General features: G+C 61.2%; 2 protein-coding genes across 6 annotated transcripts in view; one reads left to right on the forward strand and one right to left on the reverse strand.

The window, feature by feature from the left end:
- Nucleotides 1-65: 65 nt before the first annotated feature.
- On the reverse strand, nt 66-1,363 carry RPS21 (ribosomal protein S21). 3 transcript variants are annotated; one of them, XM_065919689.1, is made up of 6 exons: nt 1,291-1,359; nt 982-1,044; nt 839-902; nt 629-700; nt 207-262; nt 66-127 (listed from the first exon to the last, which is right to left on the reverse strand). In XM_065919689.1, the coding sequence occupies exons 2-6, from the start codon at nt 1,029-1,031 to the stop codon at nt 118-120; spliced, it is 252 nt and encodes an 83-aa protein (XP_065775761.1). In that variant the 5' UTR covers nt 1,032-1,044; nt 1,291-1,359; the 3' UTR covers nt 66-117. The 3 variants fall into 3 exon arrangements, with proteins under 3 accessions (XP_065775761.1, XP_065775760.1, XP_065775762.1); XM_065919688.1 differs by having other exon boundaries at nt 839-1,044; nt 1,291-1,363; XM_065919690.1 differs by lacking the exon at nt 629-700 and having other exon boundaries at nt 839-1,044; nt 1,291-1,363.
- Nucleotides 1,364-17,733: 16,370 nt separating this feature from the next.
- The window catches only part of LAMA5 (laminin subunit alpha 5), a 52,780-nt gene continuing 44,629 nt past the window's right edge, over nt 17,734-25,884 (forward strand). Inside the window, exons 1-2 of one of the 3 annotated variants that reach the window (XM_065921659.1) lie at nt 17,734-18,163; nt 22,586-22,738. In XM_065921659.1, the coding sequence (XP_065777731.1) occupies nt 17,885-18,163; nt 22,586-22,738 (432 nt within the window). In that variant the 5' untranslated portion in view covers nt 17,734-17,884. The remainder of the gene's footprint in view (nt 18,164-22,585; nt 22,739-25,884) is intronic. The other 2 variants (XM_065921658.1, XM_065921657.1) reach the window with 2 other exon arrangements.

Below are 25,884 nucleotides of genomic sequence, written 5' to 3' on the forward strand. Positions count from 1 at the left end.
GAGCCCACCCACCCCACACCCCCATTCCATTTTCCGGCCGCCAAAAAAACAGAGAATGAAGCAAATAGGTTTTCACTTTATTTATAACAAATATTCCATATCCGGGATCCTCTTCAGTTAGAAGTTCCTGGAACAAAAAAGGACAACATTAAAACCTGGTTTCTGAAGCATCCTGAGCCCTAATGCCCAAACTCCAGTCCTCTTACTTTGAGACGATGCCGTCGGCCTTGGCCAGCCGGAGAATGGAATCATCTGACTCACCCTAGGGGAAAAAGCACGTTGGGACCAGCTGCCCTTCTGGCCTGAAATCCCGCCCAGCTGCCCACCAGTTGGACCAAGTGAAGACTAGCTAGCAACAGGCAGACCGTCGCCTCTGCAGAGGGGGACAGGGTCTCAAAGAGGTCCCTGTGACAACTGGAGAGCTCCGAGGTTTTCCAAGGTGAGGGGGCCCCTTTCTTGGATCCTGAGCATCCTATTTCTACCCCCCAGGAACAGGCTGGCAACCAGCACAACCTGATCCAACAGGCTCCAGTCCATTTCGCCAACAAACCCGCTCAGGCCTCAGCGAGGGGGACGCTATTCCGGTTCAAAAGCCCACTAGGTAAGCGCGGGGCCCCAAGACACACACCATCCTGCGAATGGCCCCGCAGATAGCGTAGGTTTTAAACTGGCCGTTGAACCTGCCTGTCACCTTGTCAACCTAAAAATTGAGAAAAGGAGTCGTAAAGAGGTGTCCAAGCACCTTCGGGTCGAAACCTGAGATTTGGGAATCAACGTGCAAGTCCGCCCGACCTCGCCCCCTCACCCAGCGGGTAGGCCCTGCGGCCGCCCGACTCACCTCGGCCACGTTCATCTGGATGGACGCATGGTCCTTGGCGCCGATGATACGGTTGCTGGCGGAGCTGCGGGGGGAGCGCAGTGAGCGCGGAGATGTAGAATGGGGATGGAGGGGGTTCAGGGGTAGGAGAGAGGGACGCTCACCATTTCCGCGGCACATACAGGTCCACGAACTCACCGGCGTCGTTCTGCATGTTGAGCGAGTGTCTGCAGGACCCCAAGGCAGCTTCGTAAGGGCGGACCGTGTCCGCGCGCCCCTACCCACCCAGCCCCGACCACCGCGCGCCTGGGTATGTTACCGTCCCGATCCCGGGCCCAGCGCCGTACCCCCACCCCTCGACCCCGGACCCTAAAGCCGTTCTCCTGCACTGATCCCAGACCCCGTGCCATCCTCCCTCCCGACCTCGGGCCCCGCGCCGTCCCCCTTGCCCAGACGCCAGCCTCACAGCCCACCTGATGGCTCCACGATGAGCGCGAGCGCAGAAAGGAAGCGCTGCTTCCCCCGGCAGCGCTATTGGAGGACGGGGCGGGGCCGCGACGAGTACTTCCGGGTCCTACGCCCCGCCGCGAGTTTGCGCAGAGAGAGAGAGCGCGCGCGCGCGGTCCGCCGCTATGACGCATTTCCGCTTCCGGTGGTCGGAAACCGGGCGTCCCAGGGATCTGGGCGGGCGGCTGGTGCAAACTTGCGAGACCGCAGGTTGGCGGGTTTTCGCAGCGGCGGTTTTCGCCCCCGCGGGCGCTTCCCGCCGCCGGGATCGGCCGGGCCAGAGGCCTCCCAAGCAGGACCCGACCCGGGTGGGAGGGCTGGAGCGCTGACACGAGCCGGGTTGTCAGCACGTGGGAGCTGCAGACCGCCCCGAGGGTCTTACCCCAGGGCTAAGCCAAGCACCGCGAAGATGGACACAGAACGGGCGCCACTGGTTATGAGAGCAAGAGCGAGCCCTGGGTTCCTGAGAGAGGAGTGGCAGGGCTGAGGTGACGGGCTCCTCCCCAAAATGGAACTTAACTGCCCCAGAAACCGGGGTCTGAGCTAGAAAGGAGCTCGGCCACGCCTCGTGGCGGAGCCAGGTCAAACCCGCACAGCGGGTGCTCAGCACTATCCGGGCCCTGCAGGACAGTTCCGCCACATCAGTCCCACTCCATCCTCCCCAGAGCAGTCTATGCCAGGCCCATCCCTGGTGCGTGGGTCTGTTAATGAAGAAAATAGAAAAACTCCAGGCTGCAGAGCTAACTCCAGAGCCCCCTGTCCCGCAATCCTGGGATTTTGCCCCGCCGTTTCAGCTGAAACACCCCCTTGAGACTTGATCTTTCAGATGAGAGAGAGGGCCCCTCGGGGGTGGACTCCAGAGCTTGTACACCCCACCGCCCCAGCTGCCCAGGGCTGAGCCCAGCAGTGGAGCCTCCGAGATCCCGATGTCTCTTACTCGGCAAATCTTCCCGGTCCTCCAGATTGGGCTCCCACCTCACTTTGCTTCACCCCACTCAAGTCTCCGTGAGGTCACACAGGTGAGGGCTCTCCCAGGGCTGTGTCTGCTCACCTTGTGGCGACTGCAAATGATCCCGGTCGGCCTGACCTCAAGGTGCCCCATTTGAGTCACTGCCAACTTCTGTACAGGTCCGGGAGGATTTAATGTCTGGGCCTGGTCAGGGCTGAGGCTACTCATACCTGGAAACCAGTGTTCGAGTGGGCAGTGTGTTTGCTGTTGCTTCCACTGGGCTCTGGCAGCTGGGCCTCAGGTCACTGAGGCCAGCGCCCTGTAGGAAGGTCATCATTCCCTGTTGGTGTCAGCTGCAGAGATGTGTGCCCTTTCCAGGACCCCCAGCACATGCACGGACATCACGTGTTTATGTTTGTGGTTGTATTGTGGACCAGGATTCTTGTTCTCCCTACATGCGTGTGTGCTAAGTTGCTTCGGACTCTTTGCGACTGCATGGACTGTAACCCTCCAGGCTCCTCTATCCATGGAATTCTCCAGGCAAGAATACTGGAGTGGGTTGCCTCCTCCAGGGAATCTTCCCAACTCGGGGATCAAACGTAGATCTCCTGCATTGGCAGGTGGATTCTTTACCACTAGTATCATCTTGGAAGCCTTTCTTGTCCTCTTTAGTCAATAGAAATTGATATGAGACGAGATAAGAAATTCAGGCAAGGCTTTATCAGGGTTCCTGCTGCAGTAGGAGGGAGTGAAAACAAGTATTAGGTTCCCTTGTTCGCTCCATTATATGGGATGAGGGTAGGAGTGGGTCCAGGGATTGGGCTGGAGGGGAGCTTAGGTGGTTTGCCCATTTCTTTGGTGATTTTGAGTGCAAGGGGCATGCGCTGGTACCCTGCTTTTGCTCCCAGCTCTTTAGAAGGGTCAGTTGGATTTTTAATATCTTTGTGTCTTGTCCATAGTTTGCTTCACCTGCACATGTAACAAAATCCACTCACACCCGTTAGAATGACTGCAATGAATTTGAAAAAAATAAGTGTTGAGGCTGTGGAGAAATTGAAATCCTATGCATTGTTGGTAGGAAGGTAAAATGGTACCGCTGCTGTGGAAAACAGTATAGTGGTTCTTCAAAAACTTAAAAATAGAACTGCCATCTGATCCAACAATTCCACCTCTAGGTTACTTACCCAAAAGAAGGCGGTGTCTTGAAGAGATTCGTACAGCCGTGTTCACAGCAGCATTATTCACAATAGTCTGTGATGGAAGCAACCACGTGTCTATGGGTGGGTGACGGGATGAGCCGGATATGGTCTGTGCACACAGTGCAATGTTGCTCATCTTTTAAAAGGAGGGAAATTGTGACAAGCATATGGATGAAACTTGAGAAATTGTGCTAAGTAAAATAAGCCAGTCACAAACAAGTACAGTGTAATTCCAGTTACACAAGGTGCCTAGAGGGGTCGAATAACAGCGGCCAGGGACTGGGGGTGGGGGTTAGTGTCAAATGGGTGTAGAGCTCCATTCTACAAGGTGAGAAAGTTGTAGAGATGGATGGTGGTGATTGCTGCATAACATTATGAGTGTATTTAATACCACTGAACTGCACACTTAATGGTCAAGGCAGTAAGTTTTATTTATATATATTTTATCACAATAAAAAAACATTTTAAATACTGTAAGACACGCATGGATACACAGAAGACAACACTGTCTCTTCCTGGTGGGGCCAGAGTTCCTCAGGCCAAGTTCTTCAAGAGGAAGCTCTGTGACCCCACCCTCTGACAGTGAAATCTGTATGAGCCCCTCTTTAAGAAACTGCTTTGCCTGTTTAAATAAATTTTAAAAATAAGAAGAAACCCTGCTGTCCCAGGTCCCACAGACAGAGGAGCGAGTGGTCCCTGAAGGGAGCCAGTTGGGCCTTCCATCAGCAGTGCTCCTGTCATCTGAAGTCAGGGCTGGGGTGGAGGGCAGCTGCTCAGGCTGGAGGCTGCGGGAGGTCCGGAACTGAGAGGTGTCCCCGCTTGTACTCTCCCCAGCAGCCACTATGGGGCGCCCAAGAGCTGCGTCTAGCCCTGCCGGCATCGCTGGGCGGGGCTCAAGGACAGAGGCTCATCAGTCACTTTCCTGCTGGCCGTAGGGGGCTGGCCACCTCCCTCAGACCTCTGGGCCCCAGCCAAGGGGTGACTTGTTTACTGAGCTTCCTATGGGGTCTCCAGGTTGGGAAAGGGCTGGAGGCTGGGTGGGATGAAGGGGTTGGGGGCGGGAGGACCTGGCACTTGTAGATACTGTCCTCCTGGGGCAGCCCCCAGGGGCTTAGAGCAGCAGCTGTTGAGCAGGGTGGTCCCCATCAGGATCCCTGAGTACCTCCAGGCCTGCAGAACCTACACCTCTTCCTGCCCCCAGCACCCCTGCCTTGCAGTGTCGCATCAGGATGACAGGCTGATCTTGCACTGTCTTCCTGCCTCTTAGCTGTGTGGCCAGTCACTTAGCTGTCTCTCCTCCGAGCTGTAAAGTGGGGACAGTGGTAAGAGCACCACCCTGAAAGGTTAACACGTCTGGGGAGCTCAGAGTGGACGCGCCAGTCAGGGTCCTCAGCAGCCCCACTGTCACCACTAGCATCGCTGTCACCCTCATCACCACTGTCACCATCATTATTTGGGTGGTTATGCCATGACCCTGGGTCTACACAGCTGTAGAGCTGACTCCTGGGTCAACTTGAAGCCGCACTATCACCACCCGCATCTCACACAGGACCTCATTCAGGCTGCCCAGGAGGGTGTCGGTGGCCAGAGGTGTTGGCCGGTGTCTGCATCCAGCATCCACTGCCCATTTGCCTGCACTGTCCTGGGGCCCACCTCATGGCAGGTAAGCGGGGCTCCGATGCGTGGGATATAGCCTTCCCGGGCAAGGGGCTGAGGGGCTCCTCCCAGAGAAGCTGTGTCTGGGCTGGGTGGGGCTTGGGCAGCCTGACATGCATTGTGTGTGGAGGGGAACCAGCCCCGAAACCAGGAAACCCTCCTTCCGGGCCTGGGCGCGGACCCAGGGTGAGATACAGGTCAGGGCCAAGGGACAGGATTCTCCCCATGCAGACCTAGCCAGGAGCTGCAGCCACCAGCTCCTCCTGCCTGCCCTGGTTCCCTGGGAGAAGGTCCAGCTCTGAACACAGACCTTCCTCAGAGGTACTCCAGCAGTCCCTGGTGCCACCTCCTCCAGCCACAACTCCAAACCATCCTCCAGTCTCAAGGAAACAGGCGGTTCCGTCTGACTCTAAGTGTCCCCAGTCTCTGTGAGTTCAAGGGAGGTCCCAGCAGCTGTGTAGCCCCTGCACATAGGTCTGACCTCAGTGACCTGGGGTGTGGGGCCTTGGGCACCAGTGCTAACAGGCCATCAGGGCCAGGAGCCTGAGAGCATCCAGCCGGTCACCCTTTCTGCTCTATTTTATTTTGTCATTTTATCATTTATTGTTCAGTCGCTCAGTCCTGTCTGACTCTGGGAGTCCATGGACTGTAGCATGCCAGGCTTCCCTGTCTTTTACTATCTTCCAGTGTGTGTATGTGTTAGCCGCTCAGAGTGTCCAACTCTTTGCAACCCCAGGAACTGTAGCCCGCCAGGCTCCTCTGTCCATGAAATTCTACAGGCAAGAATACTGGAGTGACTTGCCATTTCTTTATCCAGGGGATCTTCCCAATCTGGGGATCAAACCTGGGTCTCCTGCATTGCAGATGGATTCTTTATCATCTGAGCCACCAGGGAAGCCCAGAGTTTGCTCAAACTATTCTGTGTTAGACTTTTTCATTGAGATATAACCCACACGTGGTGATAAGGAGCACAGACCCTAAGTGCCCCCCCACCCCCTGATTTTTACATTTGCGTTCACCCACGCAGGCAGGGTGTGCTGCACACTGTGCTGGCATTGGGGCAGCATCTGGATGGGCCTCTCCTCTCCCGACCTGGCTCCCAGGAGGCCTTCACGGACCTCTTCCCCAGTTACATGTACAGACATTCTGGAGGTGGGGTGAGGGCCTAAGCTAGGCACCTGGATCCCCACTGACACCCAGCAGAGAGCACTATGAAGCCAGAGACACCCAGGAATGTCTCGTCTTCTGACTCCACCCCTCCCTCGGGGCCGGGCCATAAGGGCTGAGCCAAGGGATAGGAATGGAGGCACTTCCACCCTAAGCATGCACGCGGCAGCCAGCTGGCTCATCCCAATGGACACGCCACAGGCTCACCACACTGGCCAGAGGCCAAGACATTCCAGCCAAACTGGGTGGAGTTTCAGGTTCAAAGCAAGAAGGCTGCAAGGCCCACCTTTACTCCTGGGCCAGGCCCGCCAGGGGGACACCAGGTTCTATCCCCAGGCTGACCTCTGACCCCACCCAGGTGGCCCCATGTCCACCCCGAGAGGATGTGCAATTATGAGCCCACTGTACAGAGAGAAAAACCGAGGCCGAGGGAGAGGAAGTGGCTCCCCCAGAGTTACAGAGCCAGGGCACAGGGCAGGGCTTGGCCCAGCTTGGGGCTCTGGGGGTGGGGGGTGGAATGTAATGCAGCCAGAATAGGGCCTTGGACAGGAGGAGGGGAACCCCCCAACACTGCCCCATGCCCAAGCCTAAAGCTGAGCCCTAAGGAGGGTTAACTCTGAAGCAGAGCTGTGGGGGTCCCTCACCTGCCCGCTGGGGACACCCAGCTAGGAACCTGGAATGGACTAGAGAGGAAGTCCCTCCCTTGGGCCCCTGGTGGTGACGATCTGCTTGCAGGGCCCAGCCTCTGAGCTCCAGGCAGTGAGTGTGTCAGCAGCTGCTGGAACGTGCCCAGAGGCAGAGGTTTGCTGGGCCTGGAGAGTGCAGGTGGAGGGTGAGGGGGAACCCAAATTCCTGCCCCGGTGAGGCCCAGGCTTGTCTCACTCTGCCCGTCCCCAGCTCTCCTCCCTGCCCAGCTCTGCAAGTCCTCTGAGGCCCCAGGATGTCCAGCAGGGCCCAGCCAGGAGGTGCCTCTGCCCCCACCCACCATGACCTCATGCAGGTGACTGGGCAGGTGGCTGTCCTGTGGCCCCAGGTGAGTCCTGGGCCCAGCAGCGTGCCCAGGGAGCCCCTGGCCCGGTTGTTGTTCACTCACTAAGTCGTGTTTGACCCTTTGCCACCCCATGGACTGCAGCACTCAGCTTCCCTGTCCTTCACTGTCTCCCGGAGCTTGCTCAAGCTCTTGTCCATTGAGTCAGTGGTGCTCTCCAACTATCTCATCTTCTGTCGTCCCCTTCTCCTGCCTTCAATCTTTCCCAGCATGAGGGTCTTTTCCAATGAGTTATCTCTTCACATCATTGCATCAGGTGGCCAAAGTACTGGAGCTTCAGCTTCAGCATCTGTCCTTCCAGTGAATATTTGGGGTTAATTTCCTTTAGGATGGACTGGTTTGATCTTGCTGTTCAGGAGACTCTCAAGGGTCTTCTTCAGCACCACAGTTTGAAAGCATCAGTTCTCCTGGAGAAGAGGACAATAAGCCTGTCATCTCAGGAAGGTCTGGGTCAGTGGGTCTCCTCTGGGGACATTCCTTCCCCACCCTGCCCAGGATACACAGCAGTACTGGCTGTCCTGACTGCGGGAAGGGAGGGCGCTGTGGCCACAATTGGGTGGAGACCAGGGATGCTGCTCAAAAGCCCACAGCGCCCAGGATGGCCCACAGAGAGGCATCCAGCCCAGAACACCAGTGGGGCCTGGTCTAGGACTTTGAAGGGCAATGGCTTCTCCGAAGGGGCCATAGGTCAGGTGGTCAGGGAAGGCCTCTCTGAGGAGGGGACATTGTAAGGCAGGGACCACCCTTGGAAGGTGCCACCCCTTCCCACTGGTCACCCTAGTCACAGCAGCCTGTGGAGAGGAGGGCCAGGGGCTCACTCGGTGGTGGGGGTGGGGAGAAGCAGGCTAGGATCTGGTGCCATGCCTGGGGAATTCCAGAAGGCGGAGGGAGGCCTCTCACCACCCCTCCTCCCGGGCTTCTGGCTCCCAGTAGCCCAGGCCACATTCCTCCCCCGGGGTGGGCAGGTGATGGGAGCTCCGAGCATTCCAGTGGAGATGCTGGAGGCCTGAAGGCTGCTGGCACCAGCCTCCCGTGGGGCCCAGGTAACCTCTTGAGGCTCTGCCCCCACTCGGCGTTCTGAGGCTGGGGCCATAGGCCTCACTGAGGACGCTTGGGGTCAGGTGTCCCAGAGAGATGTGAACATAGGTCCAGCCAGGAGCAAGCCCGCAGGATAGGGACTGAGCACCTTGCAGATAAGGGCAGGACTTACGAGCCCGGCAGCCTCCTGACTCCTGAACAAAAGGCCGGGTTGCACAGAGCCTCAGAATCATGGTGCTAGCAACAGGCAGAGTCCACAGAACCCTCTGATGCCCTGTCTCCTGTCTGTAAGACAGACTTTTGTGACCATCAGACCAGGCACCTGCCAAGCCACCAGCACACAGAAAGGGCTGCTCCCTAAAGCCCCACTAGGTGAGCGGCACAGAGACGTGGTGCTGAGGGGCTAGGGCCAAAGATGAGGCGAGAAAACAGAATCGGTCCCATTGGCTCTGCGGGCCCAGAGAGGTCGTACCTCTGACCTGAGGTCACACAGCAAGCCCCGGATGGAGCATAGAGGCCACAGGAGACCAGGCTCCTAAGGAGGGGTAACTCTCAATTCCCACCTACTGGGGAGGCCAGGCACAGACCCAGAACCACCCTCCACCCCGAGATGAAGACGGGCTCCCAGGAGACCCACCAGCGCCATGCCCGGCACGAGCCTTCCAAGTCTCAAATGTTTACATTCCTGTAGGAAATACCTCCCCAGAAGAGCCCAGGACGAATGTTCTGTAAATGTTGAAACTTGAGGCAAACAGAGGCCTGAGCTGAGCCCACCCACCACCCTACCCCTCCGTGCGGCAGAGGCCCCGCAGGGATCCTGGAGGGGACCTCCTGAGCTACCGCTAGGACAGAGCCCTGGGCGGGCACATGGGGGTCCAACTGCGGGTTCCCCTATGCCCCCCACCCCTTCCATGGTCTCAAGCCCCCCTTTTATGAAGTTGGGGTGACAGGAGATGGGCTTAGTTGGGTGTCACTTGCACTTGAAGCCCTGGTGGCCCTGGGGGAGCCCCAGTACTCGGGGGGTTTCACAGTCAGGCCTTGAGGTGTGAGCCATAGGCTGACCTGCATGTGACCAAGGGCCCCGTGTGTGCTCAAGGAAGACAGGGTGAGTCAGTCAGAGTGAGTCAGTCTGCTGTTTACGGTTGAGTGTCTTGGTTCCCTGCAGCCCTAAACACAAACCTGCACCTCTAACATGCTCACGGGATGCACAGGACCAGCTGGTGAGCATGGGGGCTGTGTGGCTGTGGGTGGTCCGGCACCCAGAGGTGACTCAGCCTCCGCCATCTCCGTCTTTCGGCACCCACTAAGCCGCGCCTCCCCATCCACACCTGGGAGAGGCCAGTGGCCCAGGTGCACCCCAGCTGCCAGCCCCCTGGTTCCAGCAGCTTCTTCAAAGAGCCTGCCTCCCAGGCTTGTTGGTGTGGCAGGTGTGAACCTGCCGGGCACCCAAGTGTCTGGACCACCTCCCTCCTGCTCACCCGCTGATGGCATCTGGACTGGTTCCCCCTTTCAACTGTTACAGAAAGTGCCGCCACAAACATTCATGGAGGAGATTCACATGGACCCATCCCTGGGAGTGGAGCTGTGGACCTACGGGGACACTGTTTCACCTTTCAGGAAGCACAGGACTGTTCCACACCCACACCATCTGCATCCCCACCAGCAGTGTGGGTGCTCCGACTCCCCAAATCCTTGCCCACACTTGTTGCTGTCGGTGTTTTTACTATCCATTGTGGCCCTCAGGCTGCGCGAGAGGAACAGGGGCCTGGGTGCCAGGCCCTCACCCCTCTGACCTGCCTGCCCCTATCCCAGGCCTCCAGGCCAATGTGAAGGCAATGGGGCACAGGTGTCCCAGCGTCCAACCATGACTGCCCAGCACCAGCTCAGCACAGGACTCAGGACACTAAATAACAAAATAATAAGGTGAAATGTAATAAAATATTACATAGTTGTTGGAGGAAGAAAGGGGGAATGTACCCTGGAGCTGGGGTCTGTAGGGTGGGCCGAGAACTGGGTGGAAGATTTCTGGTGGAAGGTGTGGTTTGTGCAAAGGTCCTGTGGTGCAAGGGAGCACTTAGCATTTGTATGGAGGCCAGTGAGGCTGGAACACTGCGGGCTCTGAGGTGGTGAGGGGCTGCTCAACGACCTTGGAGGCTGTGGGGGGTCTGAAGACAGGAGCAACAGGGCAACCTGCCTCTTAAAAGTCACCTGAAGTTACAGGCAGAGGAGGACCCTTGTTAAGTCACAGCCAGGGGCCTCAGGGTGGGTGAATTGCAGCCCCTGGGCAGCATCCAAGTCAGGGCTCCCAAGAGCTGTGCCAGCCCCTCCTGGGAGGAGATGTCACGGGTTTCTGTCAGGCCAGGGCACGTGCCCATCTGGACTGCAGAGGACAGACTGGCTAAGTGCTGCCCCGGGCCTCCTCCCCTTCCCTGGCCCTGGCAGCCAGGCAGCCCTTGCCCAGAGCATATCCTGGATGGACAGACAGCTGTCGACCCCTCAATGTGTTGTCTCAGTCCCCCTTCCTGGGTCACAGCACTGCCCGAGACTTAGCTTTCCCCAAGAGCCTGCAGGCAAGATGCAGGCCCATGGCAGGGGCTGGCCCCCACGCCATCCTTATCTTTCTTTCATATGGGGAGACATAGGGGGTGGTCTGGGCCGGCCCTGCCCCCTCTGCTCACCTGGTGAGCAGGGTGACAAGAGCCCCTGCCTCCCCCGCTGGCCCAGGAATGGCTGCGCCGAGCAGTGTGGGCCCTGTCACCACTTGTCCTTCCCTGCCCATGGTCTGGGGCCTCCCCTGGCCGCAGCCCCGACGTGCAGGCAGTGGACTCTGGTCCCCCCTGGAAAGGTGGACTCCACCTCGACTTGCTGTGTCCCAGGGCCATGTGACAGCTCAGGGGCCCAGGGGAGCTGCGTCCTCATCGGCTGGCCCACTCCCCAGCCCTGCCAGAAGGGCCACCAGGCGCCCATGGCCAGAGCTTCCAGGTAGCAGACAGGCCAGTGGGCAGGAGGAGCCTCTGTCACCACTGCTGCTGCTGATCTTTGGGGGAGAGGCTAGGGCTGCCCAGAGTAGGGGAGCTCAGCAGATGGAGGGCAGCAGGTGGGAGGAAGAAGGACACCAAGAGACACAGAGAAAAGGAGAGACAGACAGACAGAGGCAGGGAGACAGAGGCAGAGAGAGAGGGTAGCCAGAGTGAGAAACCCAGAGAAGGAGAGAGAGAGGTGGGGGTGATGGAGGGAGGAATGATGGGCTGGGAGGGGGGGCGGGGAGGCTGGGCAGGGAGGTTGAATCCCAGCAGGTGTCCAGATGTGGCGTGGGGACCCGGGTGCCACTCTGGGAAGGGCACTGATGCCAGGCTGGGCCTGCCCAGGGAAGGAGGCAACTTGCTGAGGGCCAGTGACCTGGGGCTGCAGGCCCCAGGCTGTCTCAGACTGTACCTGGTATAGTTTGGGTGGTACTGGAGGGGGTGGGGCAGCTGGCCTCGAATCTTGCAGCTCTTGCCAGGGTGGCAGACCCCCAGGGTTCGTCACAGGGCCTCCAACCAGATGTCCCAAAGTTGGCAAGGGGGTCAGGCTTATCTGGCTGCTTTTAGGGGGCTGTAGGCCAGGGGACTAGAGCCATTCAAACCACTCCCCTTGGCCCAGCCTGGGGCTCAGCCCCACATCCCTGCCCTTCCCGTGGGATCAGATTCCTCCTGGGCAGCAAGGCCTTCTGGCCATATAAGGCCGCCTGTGGGCACCTCCTGGAGGAGCTACAGAGCCCTCACCCTGCAGGAACCGGAGCTTGGCCAGGCCCCCAGGGACCTGGGGGGAGGGGCCTGCTGCAGGTCAGTCCTGAGAGGGAAGGGGTGCAGGGACAGCCCAGGGCCCTAGGTGCCACCCCCTCCTTCTGTGCTGGGGACCCCCTGCCCCTCACCTGCTTCCCCCAGGGCTGCCCAGTCCAGAGTACAGAGCAGGGAAGTGGTGAGCGTGGGGGTGGGGGAGTCCTAGGAGCCAAACGTCAAATGGGGTAAATAATAACACGGCAGACACGCTGGCCCCACGGGTGTCCGATGGATGCTGCCGTCCTGTGTGGGGAATATAGGGATTGATGTAAGCCTTCCGGGGTCACCCCCCCTGCTCCCCACAGATCTGAGAGCAGGAGGCCTGTACCCCCGATTTTACACCTTAGGAAGGTGCTGGGAGGTGACCCATTGAGGGAGGCACCTGGGCCTGGAGTCTGGAGAGCGACCTCCCTTCTGAACCAGCCCCTTCCTTTGCCCTCTGGATATGATTGGCTCTCCAGGGAGGTCCGGGCCCCCTCCTCAGGGGTTCCTAGGGTGCCCCCCAACTCAGCCCGCCGCTCCCCTGGGGCTGGGGTGGGAGATTTGTGGCTGAGGGTTGCTCCTCAAGCCCAGGGCTGGGTCAGGGGGGCATCTGGTGAGCCATGGTGGGAAAGATACCGGGCAAGGATGCAGACATGGGGGCTATCTCAGCCAGCAGCTCCTTCCTCTCCACAGGCCCTGCCTCTCCTCCAGCTCACAGACCCGTGCTGGGAAGAGGTCCCCAGAGCACAGCAATGGGCTTCTTCTGGGGAACCAGAGGCCCAAGTCTGGTTGCAGGGCCCTGCACAGCCTGGAAGGACCTGTGACTGGGTAAACCCAAGAGGCTGTCCTTCATGTGGTGGGTACTCCCCAGGCACCTCCTCTTCACCAGGCCTGGGGATATGGCAAGATGGACAGGCAAGACACAGGTGTGATTGAACTGAATCTGAGAAAGGGTAGGTGCATATCTGTCTGACCCACTAGAGGCCCAGGAAAGCAGACAAGGGGTTCTGTTGTGTCCTGGGTGGAGGGAATAAGGCCAAAGTTCCATGAGACAGAAGCAGAGGGAAGGCTGGAGGCTCAACCTGACAGCCCAGACAGGCAGCGCATAGCTGGAAGGTTCCTTGGGGCCTGGGGGCTTCAGTGAGGGGTCTGGCTTTTATCCTAAGATAAGCAAAAGGCAGTTTGGCCTGGGAGGAGGGAGACAGGATGAGGCATGGCAGGGCCCCAGCCCAGCAGGCAGCTGGCACCCATAGCTGTTATCATAAAGGTTCCAGTCCATAAGGTGACTGGTCTGATTCATCCAGCTCGTGGCGTCCTTCACAAAGCTTGGTGCCTGTGTGTCAGCAGGGTGGGGGTTCCCCTACACTCAGCTGGAGACACTGAGGCCACAGGAGGGGATGTACAAGCCAGACCCGGGACTCTGGACTCCTGCCTGATCCAGGCTTTCTGTTCATGGACAGCACACTGATGAGCCCATGGGGAGTCACGAAGCCCCACATTTCTGAGCATCCTGGACGTGTGTGCCTTCTACAGAGCCAGGCCTGCCCATCTAGGACACCAGTCGGGAAGGAGGTGAGACGAGTAGGACAAAGGAGCTTTGGGGAACTTCTGTGGAGAGCCCAGGCCTGGGGGCTGGCCAGCCCAGCCCATGGCACTGGGCACACGTGAGCTTGTCTGGACCCCCTCTGAGGTGCAAACTGCCCACCAGGATGCCCAAGGGTCTGGCCTTCAGGCTGGAGACTGCGGCCTGTAGGCTGGGCATAGAGCATCCAGAGCTCCAGGGACAGAAGGCTCCTAGAGGAAGGCCCTTGGCTGGCCAGCACGGGGGTCAAAAGCATCTGCTGCTCGTTGGGATCAACCCAAAGCCTGGTGGCCTCGGAGGTTTCCCAGAACCCACGCCCTGGAGGCCTGGGGGAGCCCCAAGGTGGCCCGGCTGGGTCACAGGCAGGAGACACCAGTCCATCAGGGGCATCCAGGGACCTGTCCCCAGACACTCCTCAGTTGAGAATGAGGGGACTCCAGCCTGGCACCCTTCTGGTGCCCATTCAGGTCATCTGGCCTGTCCTCTGCCCTCCCAGTGGACTGTGCCAGCCCACGGCCAGGGGAGGGCTCTGGACTGAGCAATGGCCCAGAGGCCAGGAAGCTCTCTCAGTCCCAGACCTGCTGGCTTTACAACCCTTTACAACCTCCTAATGAGGCCTCCCCTCAGCTGGTCTGCGTCCTCCCCCCACAGGCCTGGGCTGGACCAGGGCTGCCAGCAGCCGCCAGCATCAGCCTTGCCGCCTGCCCCACAGCCAGCCTGGATGGACCGGGTACATGTTCTGGCCAGCTGGGCTCCCCAGAAGGCATCAGGGCAGCCCTGGGGCAGCGAATATTCCAAACCACAGCCTAGCTTCTCCTGAAACCTCTTCCTGCCAAAGGGAGACAGACACTCCCAGCAAGGAGCAGAGAGCTCAGCTTCCTCCTCCCACGGGGCATTGCAGTTTCTCCCTCCCACCCCCCCAGAGGAGCAGCGCCGGGTGAGAGCTGGGATCCAGGACAGCGGTCAGGGTCAGGCACAGTCATCTGTTACCGACTGTGACGTGATGATGCGGCTGAGTGTAATGAGGGGTGCCCCTCGCAGCTGTTCCTGGGGAGTTATGGTCGGGGTTAGGACTCAGCTCAGGCTATGGCAGGTGTGCTCTTGTGGCCTGGCCTGTGGTCCCCACAGCTGCCCTGCAGATGGGGCTAAGCAGGGCTCCTGGGCATGACATCAAGGTGGGGGGGGTGCAGTCTCGAGGGTGGGCTCCCCTGGCCCAGGCCCCACCACAGGGGTCTTATCCCAGGGCTCGGTGTGGGGGGGATCGGCTGGACCCCCTACCTGGGTTCAGGAGCACCTCTTTCCCACTTAAGCTGCCACCTGTGTCCGACCTCCCACAGGTCCTGGGGTTCCAGTTACTGTGGGGCTGGGTGGGGGGAACTCTGGGTGTGGGGTCCTCCCGTGGGACATGGTCAGAGCACAGCAGGACAGAGGGGGTCATGTTGCCTCCACATGCCTCCCCATGAGCTGCCTCCATCCACCATCCACCTCCCAGGACTTGGGGTCCCTCTCCTGTGGACTTAGGACAGAAGACTAAAGCAGCCTGTTTCAGAGTGGGGGGCACTGCATTACAGACCTGTACCCCAAAGGTGCCCAATACATCTGGGAGGAGAAAATGAATGCCAGTCCAACTCCTTCTCTCCCTTGCTAACCACATGCTCCTGACTGACCCCTGGGCCTTGGAAACTGACCCTCAGTTTCCCAAACCCTAAGTAGGAAAGGTGGCTGGGTGGCCCAGGAGTCAGAGCAAGACTGGACACCCTCGTTGCACCAGCTGAAAATGACTTGCTGGAAATGTGCCTTGGGCATCAGGCATGAAGGTGAGCAGAGACGGGCCTCCTTCCCCTGCCCTGCTCCAGCTGAGGCACCTAAGCGGGCACAGGGTGGGGGCCAAGCGGGCACCTCACTCAGCTCCTTCCACCACATTGCCCTCTGCCCACTTCACCAGGCAATGCGCCTCCCCCCTCCCCCCCAGGCCCAGGCCACCAGTTGCTCAGGGCAGCTGTCTCCCGGAAGCCGCTAGCCCACGATTAACCCTCCGCATGCTGGCCCGGCTGACTCAGCGCATTCTCAGGCGGCGGCCCCTCCCTCCCGTCTGCTCTGTGCCCTCTGGACAGCGGTGGCCTGGTCGCTGGGAGGCTCAGAGGGCTCCTGCCTCTCACCTCTGTCCCCTGGCCCCTCCATGGGTGTTGAGAAGCTGACATGGGGGGCGGCCCAGGTGGAGGGTTCCCAGCCCCAGCCCCCAGGATGCCAGCTCACCAGCGCTAAGGGGGTGCTGATGCCAGGGCCAGAGCGCACTGCTGTGATGTGTGTTATGGGGGCACCTCTGGGCAGTAGGGAGGGCGGGGCCAGGACAGGTCAAATCCCCCTTCTGGAAACCCTGCTACTGCCCAAAGGCAGTTGTCCTCTCAAGGGGTCATAAATTAGCTGGTGAGCTGGCCTGTCAAGGCACAGGGACTCTGGATTCCTTCCTGTCCACCTGCCCCTCCCCCCATCTAGGCCAGGCCCTCTCCAACTCAGAGAGTCTCTGGGGAGGAACCACCTCTTCTCCCCCTGCCCAGGTGGAGTTACAGAATAGCCTGAGAGCCGAGGGAGATGAGAGAGAAGAAGGGAAAGGAGAGGGAGGGGAGGCGGGAGCCAGCCCACACCGCCGCCTGCCTGTCTCAACTCTGCAGAGAAGCTGCCTCCAGCCCCTGTGATTCAGGATTTGCAGGAGGCCAGGGACAGCCAGAAAGATGTGACCAGTGGTGTGACCTTCCGGGAACAACTACTGGGGCAGGACCCGCCAGGACCAGCTGGCTGCCACCCCACGCACTTACTCCACTCCCCAGGACTGTCCAGGGGGTCCCACGTGGGACAGACACCCAGCTGGCCTGGCTCATAGACTGGGGGCCCTGCCAGCCCAGCAGCTGCGCCAGCCCCATCAGGGCTTCCCTTGAGGCGGATGTGGGCCAGGAGCTGAAGGAGGGGAGGAGACCCAGTGGCCGAAGCCACCCAAATGCAAAAGCAGCTGGGACACAATCCTGAGCTCGACCGACCTCTCTTCCAGCCCCGTTTCCTCAGTGTCCTTGAGCGCCTGCCCTGAGCCTGAGGGTTCCACTAGCAGACAGAGACAGTGGGATCCACAGTGCCTCCCAGCAAGGAACCCCAGGCACCAGGGTGGGCTCACACTTGGCACCTCCCTTCACACAGCAGGTGCTCAATAGAAGCCCTCCTTCGCAGCCAGTCTTCCTGGCGCCTACGGGGCTCTGAGTATCCTCCCTTCACTGCAGAGGGCCCCACTTCCCCGTTTTAGAGAATTTTTAAACCAAACCCTGCCCAGGCAGGAGTCAGGTGGGGTAGAATCTGACCTGGCCCCTCGCAAGGGAGCACGGAGTCCACAGTTGAGGGTCTCCCTCTCCCTCTACAGATCGGATTGCCTCCGGGGCCACTACCCACCGCCATTCACAGCCGGCAGAGCGCACCTTCCAGCACACCTGCTGGATGAGGCAGAATGGGGGCCAGTGCCATGCGCAAAACACCGAAAACCCGCCGGCGAGAGGCGGCCAGGATGCGCTGCGCTCCGGAATTCACATCTCAATCCCAGGGACCCCGCGTTTGGGCTCCCGGGCTGCGGTCACTCGGGTCGCTCTGCCGGTTCTGGGGTCGCGGGTGGGGACAGGCTGGGCCCGGACTGGACGCGAGAGGAGTGGCGCCAAACCCGGGCCCGCCGGGGACCCTCGGCCGCCGAGAGGTGCCCGAAGTTAGGGAAACAAAGAGCGGATCCGCTGGACCTAGAGGAGCGGGCCGGTGCGTCCGGCGCCGCGGTGCTGGAGGGCGCAGGGGGCCGCCCGGGACCGGGAGCCACGCCCCGGGGCCGCCTCGGCGTCGCGTTCCCACGGCCCGGCCGGAGGTCAGCAGGTGTCCCCCTTCCAGGAGGCCGGCCGGGCCGGGGTCCCAAGGGTTAAGGCGGCCGGCCGCCCCTCCCCCCGGCCTCCCCCGCCCCCTCCCCGGGGCGCGGGGCCGAAGCTCCCGGGCGGGCCGGGGCGGGGCCTGACGTCCGCGGGCGGAGCGAGCCGAACCCGGCCGGGCGCCGCAGACCCGCCGGGCTCCCGCCTCGCCCGCAGTCCGCGAGCTGGAAGATGGCGAAACCGGGTGCGCGGCCCCGCGATCCCCGGGGCCCCGCGCCGCTGCTGCTGGCCGGACTGGCGCTGCTGGGCGCGGCGCGGGCGCGGGCGGCGGGCGGTGGCTTCAGCCTGCACCCGCCCTACTTCAACCTGGCGGAGGGCGCCCGCATCGCCGCCTCGGCCACCTGCGGCGAGGAGGCCCCTGCGCGCGGCGCCCCGCGCCCCACCGAGGACCTCTACTGCAAGTTGGTGGGGGGTCCCGTGGCCGGCGGGGACCCCAACCAGACCATCCAGGTGAGCTAGGGCCGGAGGCCGGGCGGGGGTGTGGGGACGCCGGCGCTGAGTGAGCGCCGGGCTCGGACTCCGGAATTCCAGCCCGACTCGGCGAAGAGCCCAGGTACGCACCGCGGCCGCCGCCGCCCTTCCCAGTGCCCCAGTTGTGCATTTCGGGGGACGGAAGGGACCGCAGCTCGGCCCTTCGGGTTCAGCGCAGAGAAGTGCGCTTCCCGCCGGGAAGGCGGCACGCAACCGACCCGGGCGCGGCTGGCACCAGTTGAGTTCGGCCGCGGTGACGAGCTGGACGGGAGGGGTTGGTGCCTGGTCCCCCGCGGCCCCGAGTCCCGGGATCCCGGCGAGGGCGGGACTTGGCCTCCGTGGCCGGCCGCTCTTGGGGAGGGGGCCGACCGCTCCGCCTTCCTCCGGGACAGGCTGGAACCTGCTGGCGACGGGATGGGCCAGGGATGGGGGCGGAGGGGGCAGACACAGGGAGTGCTAACTCCGTCTGGAGGGTTGAAGCTGTCCCCGCCGGGGTTTCTAGGGAGTCGGTAGGACCCTCGAGGTGGGAGGGGGACAGACGGAGGGGTTTTTAACTGGGGGTGAGAGCTCGGAGCTGCAGCCAGGGGCGCTTCTCTGCCTGGGGACGGGGCAGGGCCTGCTCCGGAGGTTTCCTGACGTCCCCTGCTGGGCCCATCCTCCCGTCCCTGCCCTACCTTAGGGAGAGTCTGGGGGCCCCAAGGCTGTTGTAATCTGAGCCTCAGCCTCCAGGGACTTGCTGCCACCTTCCTGGTAGGAGAGACGGGGGGAGGGGAGGAGCTTTGATGGGGGTGATGAATGAGGGAGGTACTGCTGGGGCCCCTTTACAGGGCCTGCCTGCCCACTCCCCTTCCCCCCCACCCCTGTGGGGGTGGGTAGAAGTGAGAGGGGGCCCTGGTGCGGCAGTGTTGTCTGGAGCAGAGTGTCACCTCCTTCAGGCTCCTGGACTCACCTTTCTGGACTCATGCTCTTCTGAAAGCCCTGCCCAGCTGAGGGGGAGGTCTCAAGCCCACGTTTCAGGTGGGGAAACTGAGGCCTGTAAAGCCCCAAAGCAGACCAGGATCTGGCTAGGGTGAGCGGGGCTACCTGGACCCCTACCCTGGGCCCTTAGTGTCTCTGGGTGACATCAGAGAAGCCAGGTCAAAAGGAGGAGCTTGTGGGGAGCTCCAAAGCTGCCCAGAGGGCTTGGCTAAGTGCCTTGCCCCCAGATGCTCAGCTGGGATTCCACAGCTCATCAGCGCAGGCTCCCGGCCACCTCACCCCTACCAACCTGTGCTGCCTGCCTAGGCCGTTGAGGGAAGGCTGCTTATTACCTCCTCACAGTGTTTACATGAGCAGCCCAGGGGCTGGCGGCCTGTGGCCCAAGGCCCTCTCCTTAGCTGTGTGGCTTCCCCCTATCCCAGTCTCAGGCTCCTCATCTATAAAATGGGTACATCACGAGGGCCGCTTCACCTGAAACTGTGAGCTTGGCCTGCCTGAGGGGCCCAGGAGGCGGTCCATCACACAGTGACCGCTTGGCAAGTGGCCATGGCTGTGGCGTTGCAGGCAAGGGCTCTGAGCAAAACTTGAGTCCTGCGCTCTCAGTCTAGCAGGTTAGGGCTGAAGCTTCACTTTAAAAGTCTGCAGTGCTCAGCTATGGCACCCCTGTTCGGAGGCTGCCTGCATGCCAGAAACACTGATGGCCAGCCTTGGTCGAGTCACTGGACCTGCTTCCCTGTCCCCTTGGGGGACGAGGTCTGCTCAGCACCCTGGCCTCTTGTTGGGTTGGTGAAGGGCCTTGCCTGTAAGCACTGTCTGGAGCTGAGTGACCAGACCCACCTCTCCATCCCAAGAGCCCAATTTTGTGAGTGGATCAGGAGGGTCGTGTGGTCCACGGTTGCAAGCCAGCAGTTCCTGGGGTCTCCTGGGGGAAATGGAGCAGAAGCTGGCTGGGGGTTTGCCACCCAGGGCACGGGGTGAGCCCTGCTGTACATCGGGGTGAGGCAGTCCTGTGGGCAGCTGGGGCAGGCAGAGGGTAACTTGGGGATCTGGCCCTGTGACTTCAGGTGGGCACGTGAGAAATTCTGGGCTGGCCCCAGTGCTGCAGGGGAAGTCGGGGGCTCAGCTGCCAGCAGAGTGACTCACTGGGAGGGGAAGTCCTTATCACTGCTCCTTGCTTCCTCGCTCTGTTCCCAGCAGGACCCTCTGCAGCGGAGGGGCGGAGTGAACCTCGTTTCCCCACCCCTCCACCCCCAGCTCCATCCACTGTGCGCCCATGTCACGCAGCCCTGCTGTGGCCCCAACTCTCTGGGGAGACCTGAACAGACACTTACGTTGTCTCCCTTGACCAAGGCAGTCTTCTTTGAAAGGCCCACCACCCCAGCCAGACCGCCCTACCCACCTCCTCTGAGAGCCCCACCAGGCCCCAGATAGCTTGCATACATGTGCTCGGTGTTTCCCATGATCCTTTCTGAGCCCAGCCTCTGGGAGCTCTCAGAGTCTGGGACCCGGAGCCCAGGTTCCTCCATCTGAGCTGGTGGTACGGCTTCTACAGATGGTGCCCCTCTTCTGGGTGTCCTCCATTGCTCCTGCCCTTCTATGCGGCAGCTCTGGGTCATGACCTCAGAGATGCAGTTAAGAGCAAGGCAGGGGGACTTCCCTCATGGTCCAGTGGCTAAAACTCTGTTCTCCCAACATAGGGAGCTTGGGTTTGACCCCTGGTCAGAGAACTAGATCCCATATGCTGCAACAAAAAGATGCAGTGTGCCACAAGTAAGACCTGGCACAGCCAGATAAATAAATAAAATAGATATAAAAACAAGGCAGGTGTACCCCCCCCCTTTGCCCCTTCTGCCCAGGGAGGCAGTAAATGGAATTGGAGAATTGCAACAGCCTCATGTGACAGAATAAATAAAGCAGAGTGGTGGAGGGGGGCTGTCAGGTCAGCTTCTTGGGTGGTCCTGCGCAATGGGGCTCTGCTGAGGAGTGACAGTTGAGCTGGAGGACAAGAAATCAGGGTGCGAGGGCTGTAGGGAGAGGGTAGAGGGGCCTCCCCAAGCACCCAACACACGGGGTCCTGCTTCTTGGCGGCTTGGCGTCCGAGCTTCCTCCTCTAGGTGGTGTTGTCCTGGGCACATGGTGGAAGCTGTGAGCAGGTGTGTCCAGGGGAGGCAGGGGCACACCTTGCGTGGGTGGAGGCTGGGGGCTGTCTGGCTGCCAGACCTGGGAGTGGGGACAGGGCATCTCCCACGCTCCCAACTCTTACGAGGAGGTCTGGCCCCCTGGGAAGCTGGGAGGGGTGGAGCGGCCACATTTCCCAGACGCGGCCTCTCTGGGCCTCAATCAGTGCCAAGTCTCGGAGGGCCGCCTTTGTGTGCGAAGGGACAGCAGGTCTGGTTTCCTCTGGGCTGGGGGGTTGGGCCTCCACTGGGCCAGCAGCCAGGGCCCAGCGCTGCCCCCTACCCCAGCCTGGGCTTCCAGCACCTGCTCCTACCCCATGGGGACAGCAGGCCGGGATGGCGCTGGGAGCCCCTGTGTCCCCCGCCAGAGGACAGGGCCCCGGCAGGTGGCTGGACCGTGACAGAAGCAGCTGCCAGGCCCCGCGTGGGATCCATTAATCCTGCAGTGGCCGCAGCAGGTGCCAGCATTACGCCCACTCTTCAGACAGGGCAGTGAGGCTCAGCCGTTGCTGGGATCTGGCCGGGTCCCAGAGCTCGGAAATGGCAGAGCCAGCAGGTCCCGGCCTCGTCTGCCGGCTGCCCACGTGCCTGCCCTCTGGGGCCTCCCCACAGGCTGCCTCCCTGGAGACCCTGCTCCATGGCTCTGGGTGAGAGCCTGGCAGGGAGGTTTGAGGGATGAGCTGGTAGAGGTGGGGAGGGGCACACACTCGGCCTGGGCCTTCTGACTGTAGCCCCACCTTCCTCCCTCTTTAGGTTTCCACTGGGCCCCATCCTGTGCCAGCCCTTCTAAAGCCCCTTGCAGTGGCCAGTTTTGTGGGGGAGAATGACATGTGACTTGCTCCTTAGCCAGCCCTTTGCCCTTCAGCTCCAGTTACACTAACCTTCTTGCTGTTTACTCCTAGTTTGCTCTTTCTGCCCCAGGGCCTTTGCACAGCCAGCCCTTCTGCCTGGAGCATACCCTCTCTTATGGTGTAGGACTCAGAGCTACCTCCTCAGGGAGACCTACCATGATTTCCCCACCTGCGCTGGGTACCCCTCCCCCGCCTGCTCTCCTGTTTCCTCTGTGGCAGGTGTGATCGTCTCATACGAGCCGTGTTGGCACCCAGTGTGTGTTTGCCAAGTGAAAGAGTGAACGGCAGACAAGGCTCCACAGGCTAGGGGTGGGCCCCGTGGGCAGGGGTGGGAGTGACTGGAGAGGCAAAAGGTCACAGCAGTCCTTGGCCATCTGACCACCTCTCCCCCACAGGGCCAGTACTGCGACATCTGCACAGCCGCCAGCAGCAACAGGGCTCACCCTGTGAGCAACGCCATTGACGGCACGGAGCGCTGGTGGCAGAGCCCACCGCTGTCCCGGGGCCTGGAATACAACGAGGTCAACGTCACTCTGGACCTGGGCCAGGTACAGTCCCTGTTCCGTCTGCCGCAGCCCCACCCTGTGTCTGGCCGAAGGGCTCCCCTTGAGGCATGGACTGGAAGGCGGGGTCTCCACCTAGAGTGGACTGGGAGGCCGGGCTGGACCGGGCACGGATGAGCTGCTTGTGGCAGGCTCAGCACAGGCACAGGCGTGGCAGGGGGCACCTTCCATTGTTTTCTCAGCATCCTCATGGTTCACAGCAAGGCAGGAGGCCAGATGGGGGCCTTCCCAGAGGTCACATGGAGAATTAGGGTGAGGGGCGCTGGGGGGCTGACACGGAGGTGGGACTGAAGGCTGTGGGCCCTGTGCCCCTGGCCAGGCGCCCTGGTGTTTACTCAGAGGAATTCCTCCGCGGGGAGCCAGGCCCACTGGGGAGTGGGAGGGGCTGCAGGAATGCACAGGCCAGCGGAAGTGGACATTCCTAGGATACCTGTGCTGCGGGGCCACCCAAGGGTTAGGTGTGCCCCCCCCCCCACCCCACACTCCCAGTCAGGCAGGCAGGAGGATGTCAGGCATTTCCCCCTTTGGTGGATCTGGGCTGGTTCAGGCTCACAGGCTGTGTCCCATTCCCTACATGACATTGTGAGGTGTCTAGGCTTGGAATCCTGGCCTGTGAAATGGGCCAGCAGTCCCATCACCTCCTTGGGTGGAGCGGGGTAGGGGTGGCAGGTCTATGAGGCCGAGCCCAGGAGCAGCCAGCTCTGGGCCTGCCTAGGCATCAGGCTCAGGGTTGATCCTACTCAACCCCATGCTCACCCCTTCTCTGGTCATAGGGACTCAGCCACCATCCTGGTGCGTGACCTGGTGGGTTTCTGTTCCTCACTGGGCCTCCATCCTGCTGTCACCTTGAGGGCATCCCAGGAGAGTTGGGGATGCATCTCCTGGGAGCCTGGCTGGGTGGGAGGCGTGCCCTGCAGGTGGGTTTAGAGGGCAGTGTTGGTTGTCTCCTGCCCCCACCTGGAGGCCTGGTGGGCAGTGGGTAGTGAGGGGAATGGGTTTGAGTCCCAGTAGGTGGCCTGGGAGTTCCAGGGGAATGGGGGGGGGGGCGGTTAGCTCTTAGGCCCTGGGAGGGGCTCCCTTCCCAGGCCCTGCAGGAGGCCCCTGAGCTGCTAGTGCTGCCTGACCCAGGTCTGGGGGGCGCCAGGCCCACTGCCCTTCAGCTCACTGGGCCTTCACCACACCTGTGCTCTCTTCCTTTCCGCTGGGAGCATGAGAGGGTCCTCAGCACCCCTGGGTGCCCCAGGGGGCCCCTGTCTCTGGCACTGCCCTAGTGGGGGCGCCAGGGAGGGAGAGGGGGATGTGGACTCTGCCCCTGCCCCAGCGTCAGCAGGGGAGCTTGTGCGGAGCCGCTGGGTCCTTCTCGCCCCTCCTCCTCTGTGGACATGCCTGGCCTGGCTGGGGCAGGGCAGGGGTGCTCTCTGGGCACACAGTGGTCTGGCCTCCCAAAGCAGGTGGGCACAGTGCCCTCCCAAGGTACAGTGGGTGGGGCCAAGGGGAAGCTCGGACAGTGCTAACACCACACCACCCCCGCCCCGCCTTCGTGGCCCCCTGTGCCTCAGTGTCTGTCTGTGTAGGACAGAGATGCGGAGGCAGGCGGGACATTTGCCCTGCAGACTGGGCCTGCACTGGGGCCAGGGTTTCACTCTGTGTGCGTCTTGCCCACCAAGACTCGGTTTCCCCAAATGTAAAATGACACAAATGGGAAAGCGACTGTTTCCAGCCCTGCTTGTGGGGAGATCAACTCACCCACCCTCCCACTGCTCTTCCTCTCTCTCTCCCCCATCCTCTCTTTTTGCCACCCTCCCACCCATCCATCTACCCACCCACCCTCCCACTCAACCATCTACTTACCCACCTTACCAGCCCACCCGCCTAACATCCATCCACCTGCCAACCCTTTGCTCTTCCCATATCCCCACCCCTCCCTTCTTCCTTCTCCTCTTTATGACTTACGGAAACCCCCATCTTGGTTAAGGGGATGCCAGCCTTGATTGGGGTGGGGGCCGGGGAGCCTAGGACATGCTCAGTTGTGTGCTTTGAAGTTGGGTTGGAGTGGAAGCACCCAGTGTCCAACTCTGTGATGAGAGAAAACCCTTTCCTGGGCATGTTTCTGAGCCACGGTGGAATTCCAGAGGTGATTCCCACATTCACCACCTTCCCTTTAGGAAAAGGAGCTCATTGCCCTTTCCTCCCCGAGTCACTGCATGATTACTGGGTCCCTTCGGCCAGTGGGGGTTGGGAACAGAGACCAGGTCCCTCGTGGGCAGAGGGGCTCATGGGGGTAGGAAATGGGAGCTCTGGAGGATGGAGGCTGGAGTGCTGGGGGAAGGTGTTTTGGAGGCACCCTCACAGCGACCCTGGGATCTACCTCCTCAAGTGCCCCCATTCTGGTCACGGGAGCAGCTGGCCTGCAGCCAGACTGAGGGTGTCCCGGGCAGGACCCTCCAAGCACACTGGCTGTGCAGGGGGAGAGAGGCCAGTGGGAGGGGCCTGGGGGTTCCCTGGCTTAGGGGCTGGGCCTTCCTTTGGGGCACAGGTCCCCCTGGGGTGGGGCTGGGTCCTCTGTCAGAGTCGGTGAGTGGGCAGTGAGGCTGGGCCCTCCCCCTGCGGCGGCTGCCAGGGGCCTTTGTTCTGGGATGTGAAGCGGATGCCCCAGGAAAGCGGGTGGGGCAGGGCAGCTGGCCCTGGGCATCAGGAGGACTTCCTGCCCCGGGAGGTCAGGGAGGACTGCTGGCAGCTCCTCTTCCTTCTCACCCCGGGAGTGGAGCTGCAGCTGGTGGGGCCTGGTCCCTGTAGCGTCCGTCTGTTCTGGGACCTCAAGGAGCTTTCTCTCTGTCTCCTTCTCATCACCTCTGACCTTCCCCAGGATGGGGCAGGGGTCACTGCACTCTGTTCCCCCCACTTTGCAGATGGAGAAACCGAGGCCCCAGGAGTGAGGGTCTGGCTGAGAAGGGCATGGAGATGTCCAGGCCACCACTCCTGCCCTGCTGACCTTGGCCAGGACCCCACACCTGAGAGGACTGGCTGTGGAGCTGAGCCTGTGGGATGCCAGCCTCAGAGGGGGTCTCTGGCTGGAGACCGAGGCGGCACTGTCCCGAGTCCCAGCAGTGGCCTGCCTGGGGGTCCTCCAG

The sequence above is a fragment of the Muntiacus reevesi genome, chromosome 2 (assembly GCF_963930625.1).
Source record: "Muntiacus reevesi chromosome 2, mMunRee1.1, whole genome shotgun sequence".
NCBI lineage: Eukaryota > Metazoa > Chordata > Mammalia > Artiodactyla > Cervidae > Muntiacus > Muntiacus reevesi.

What these genes read in the sequence shown, in the direction of transcription:
- RPS21 (XM_065919688.1), bottom strand. Translation starts at nt 997, where the DNA reads ATGTGCCGCGGAAATGGTGAGCGTCCCTCTCTCCTACCCCTGAACCCC. An exon ending in TCCAGATGAACGTGGCCGAG is followed by an intron (nt 701 to 838) that starts GTGAGTCGGGCG and finishes CTCAATTTTTAG; the next exon opens with GTTGACAAGGTGACAGGCAG. An exon ending in GCGGGGCCATTCGCAGGATG is followed by an intron (nt 263 to 628) that starts GTGTGTGTCTTG and finishes TTTTTCCCCTAG; the next exon opens with GGTGAGTCAGATGATTCCAT.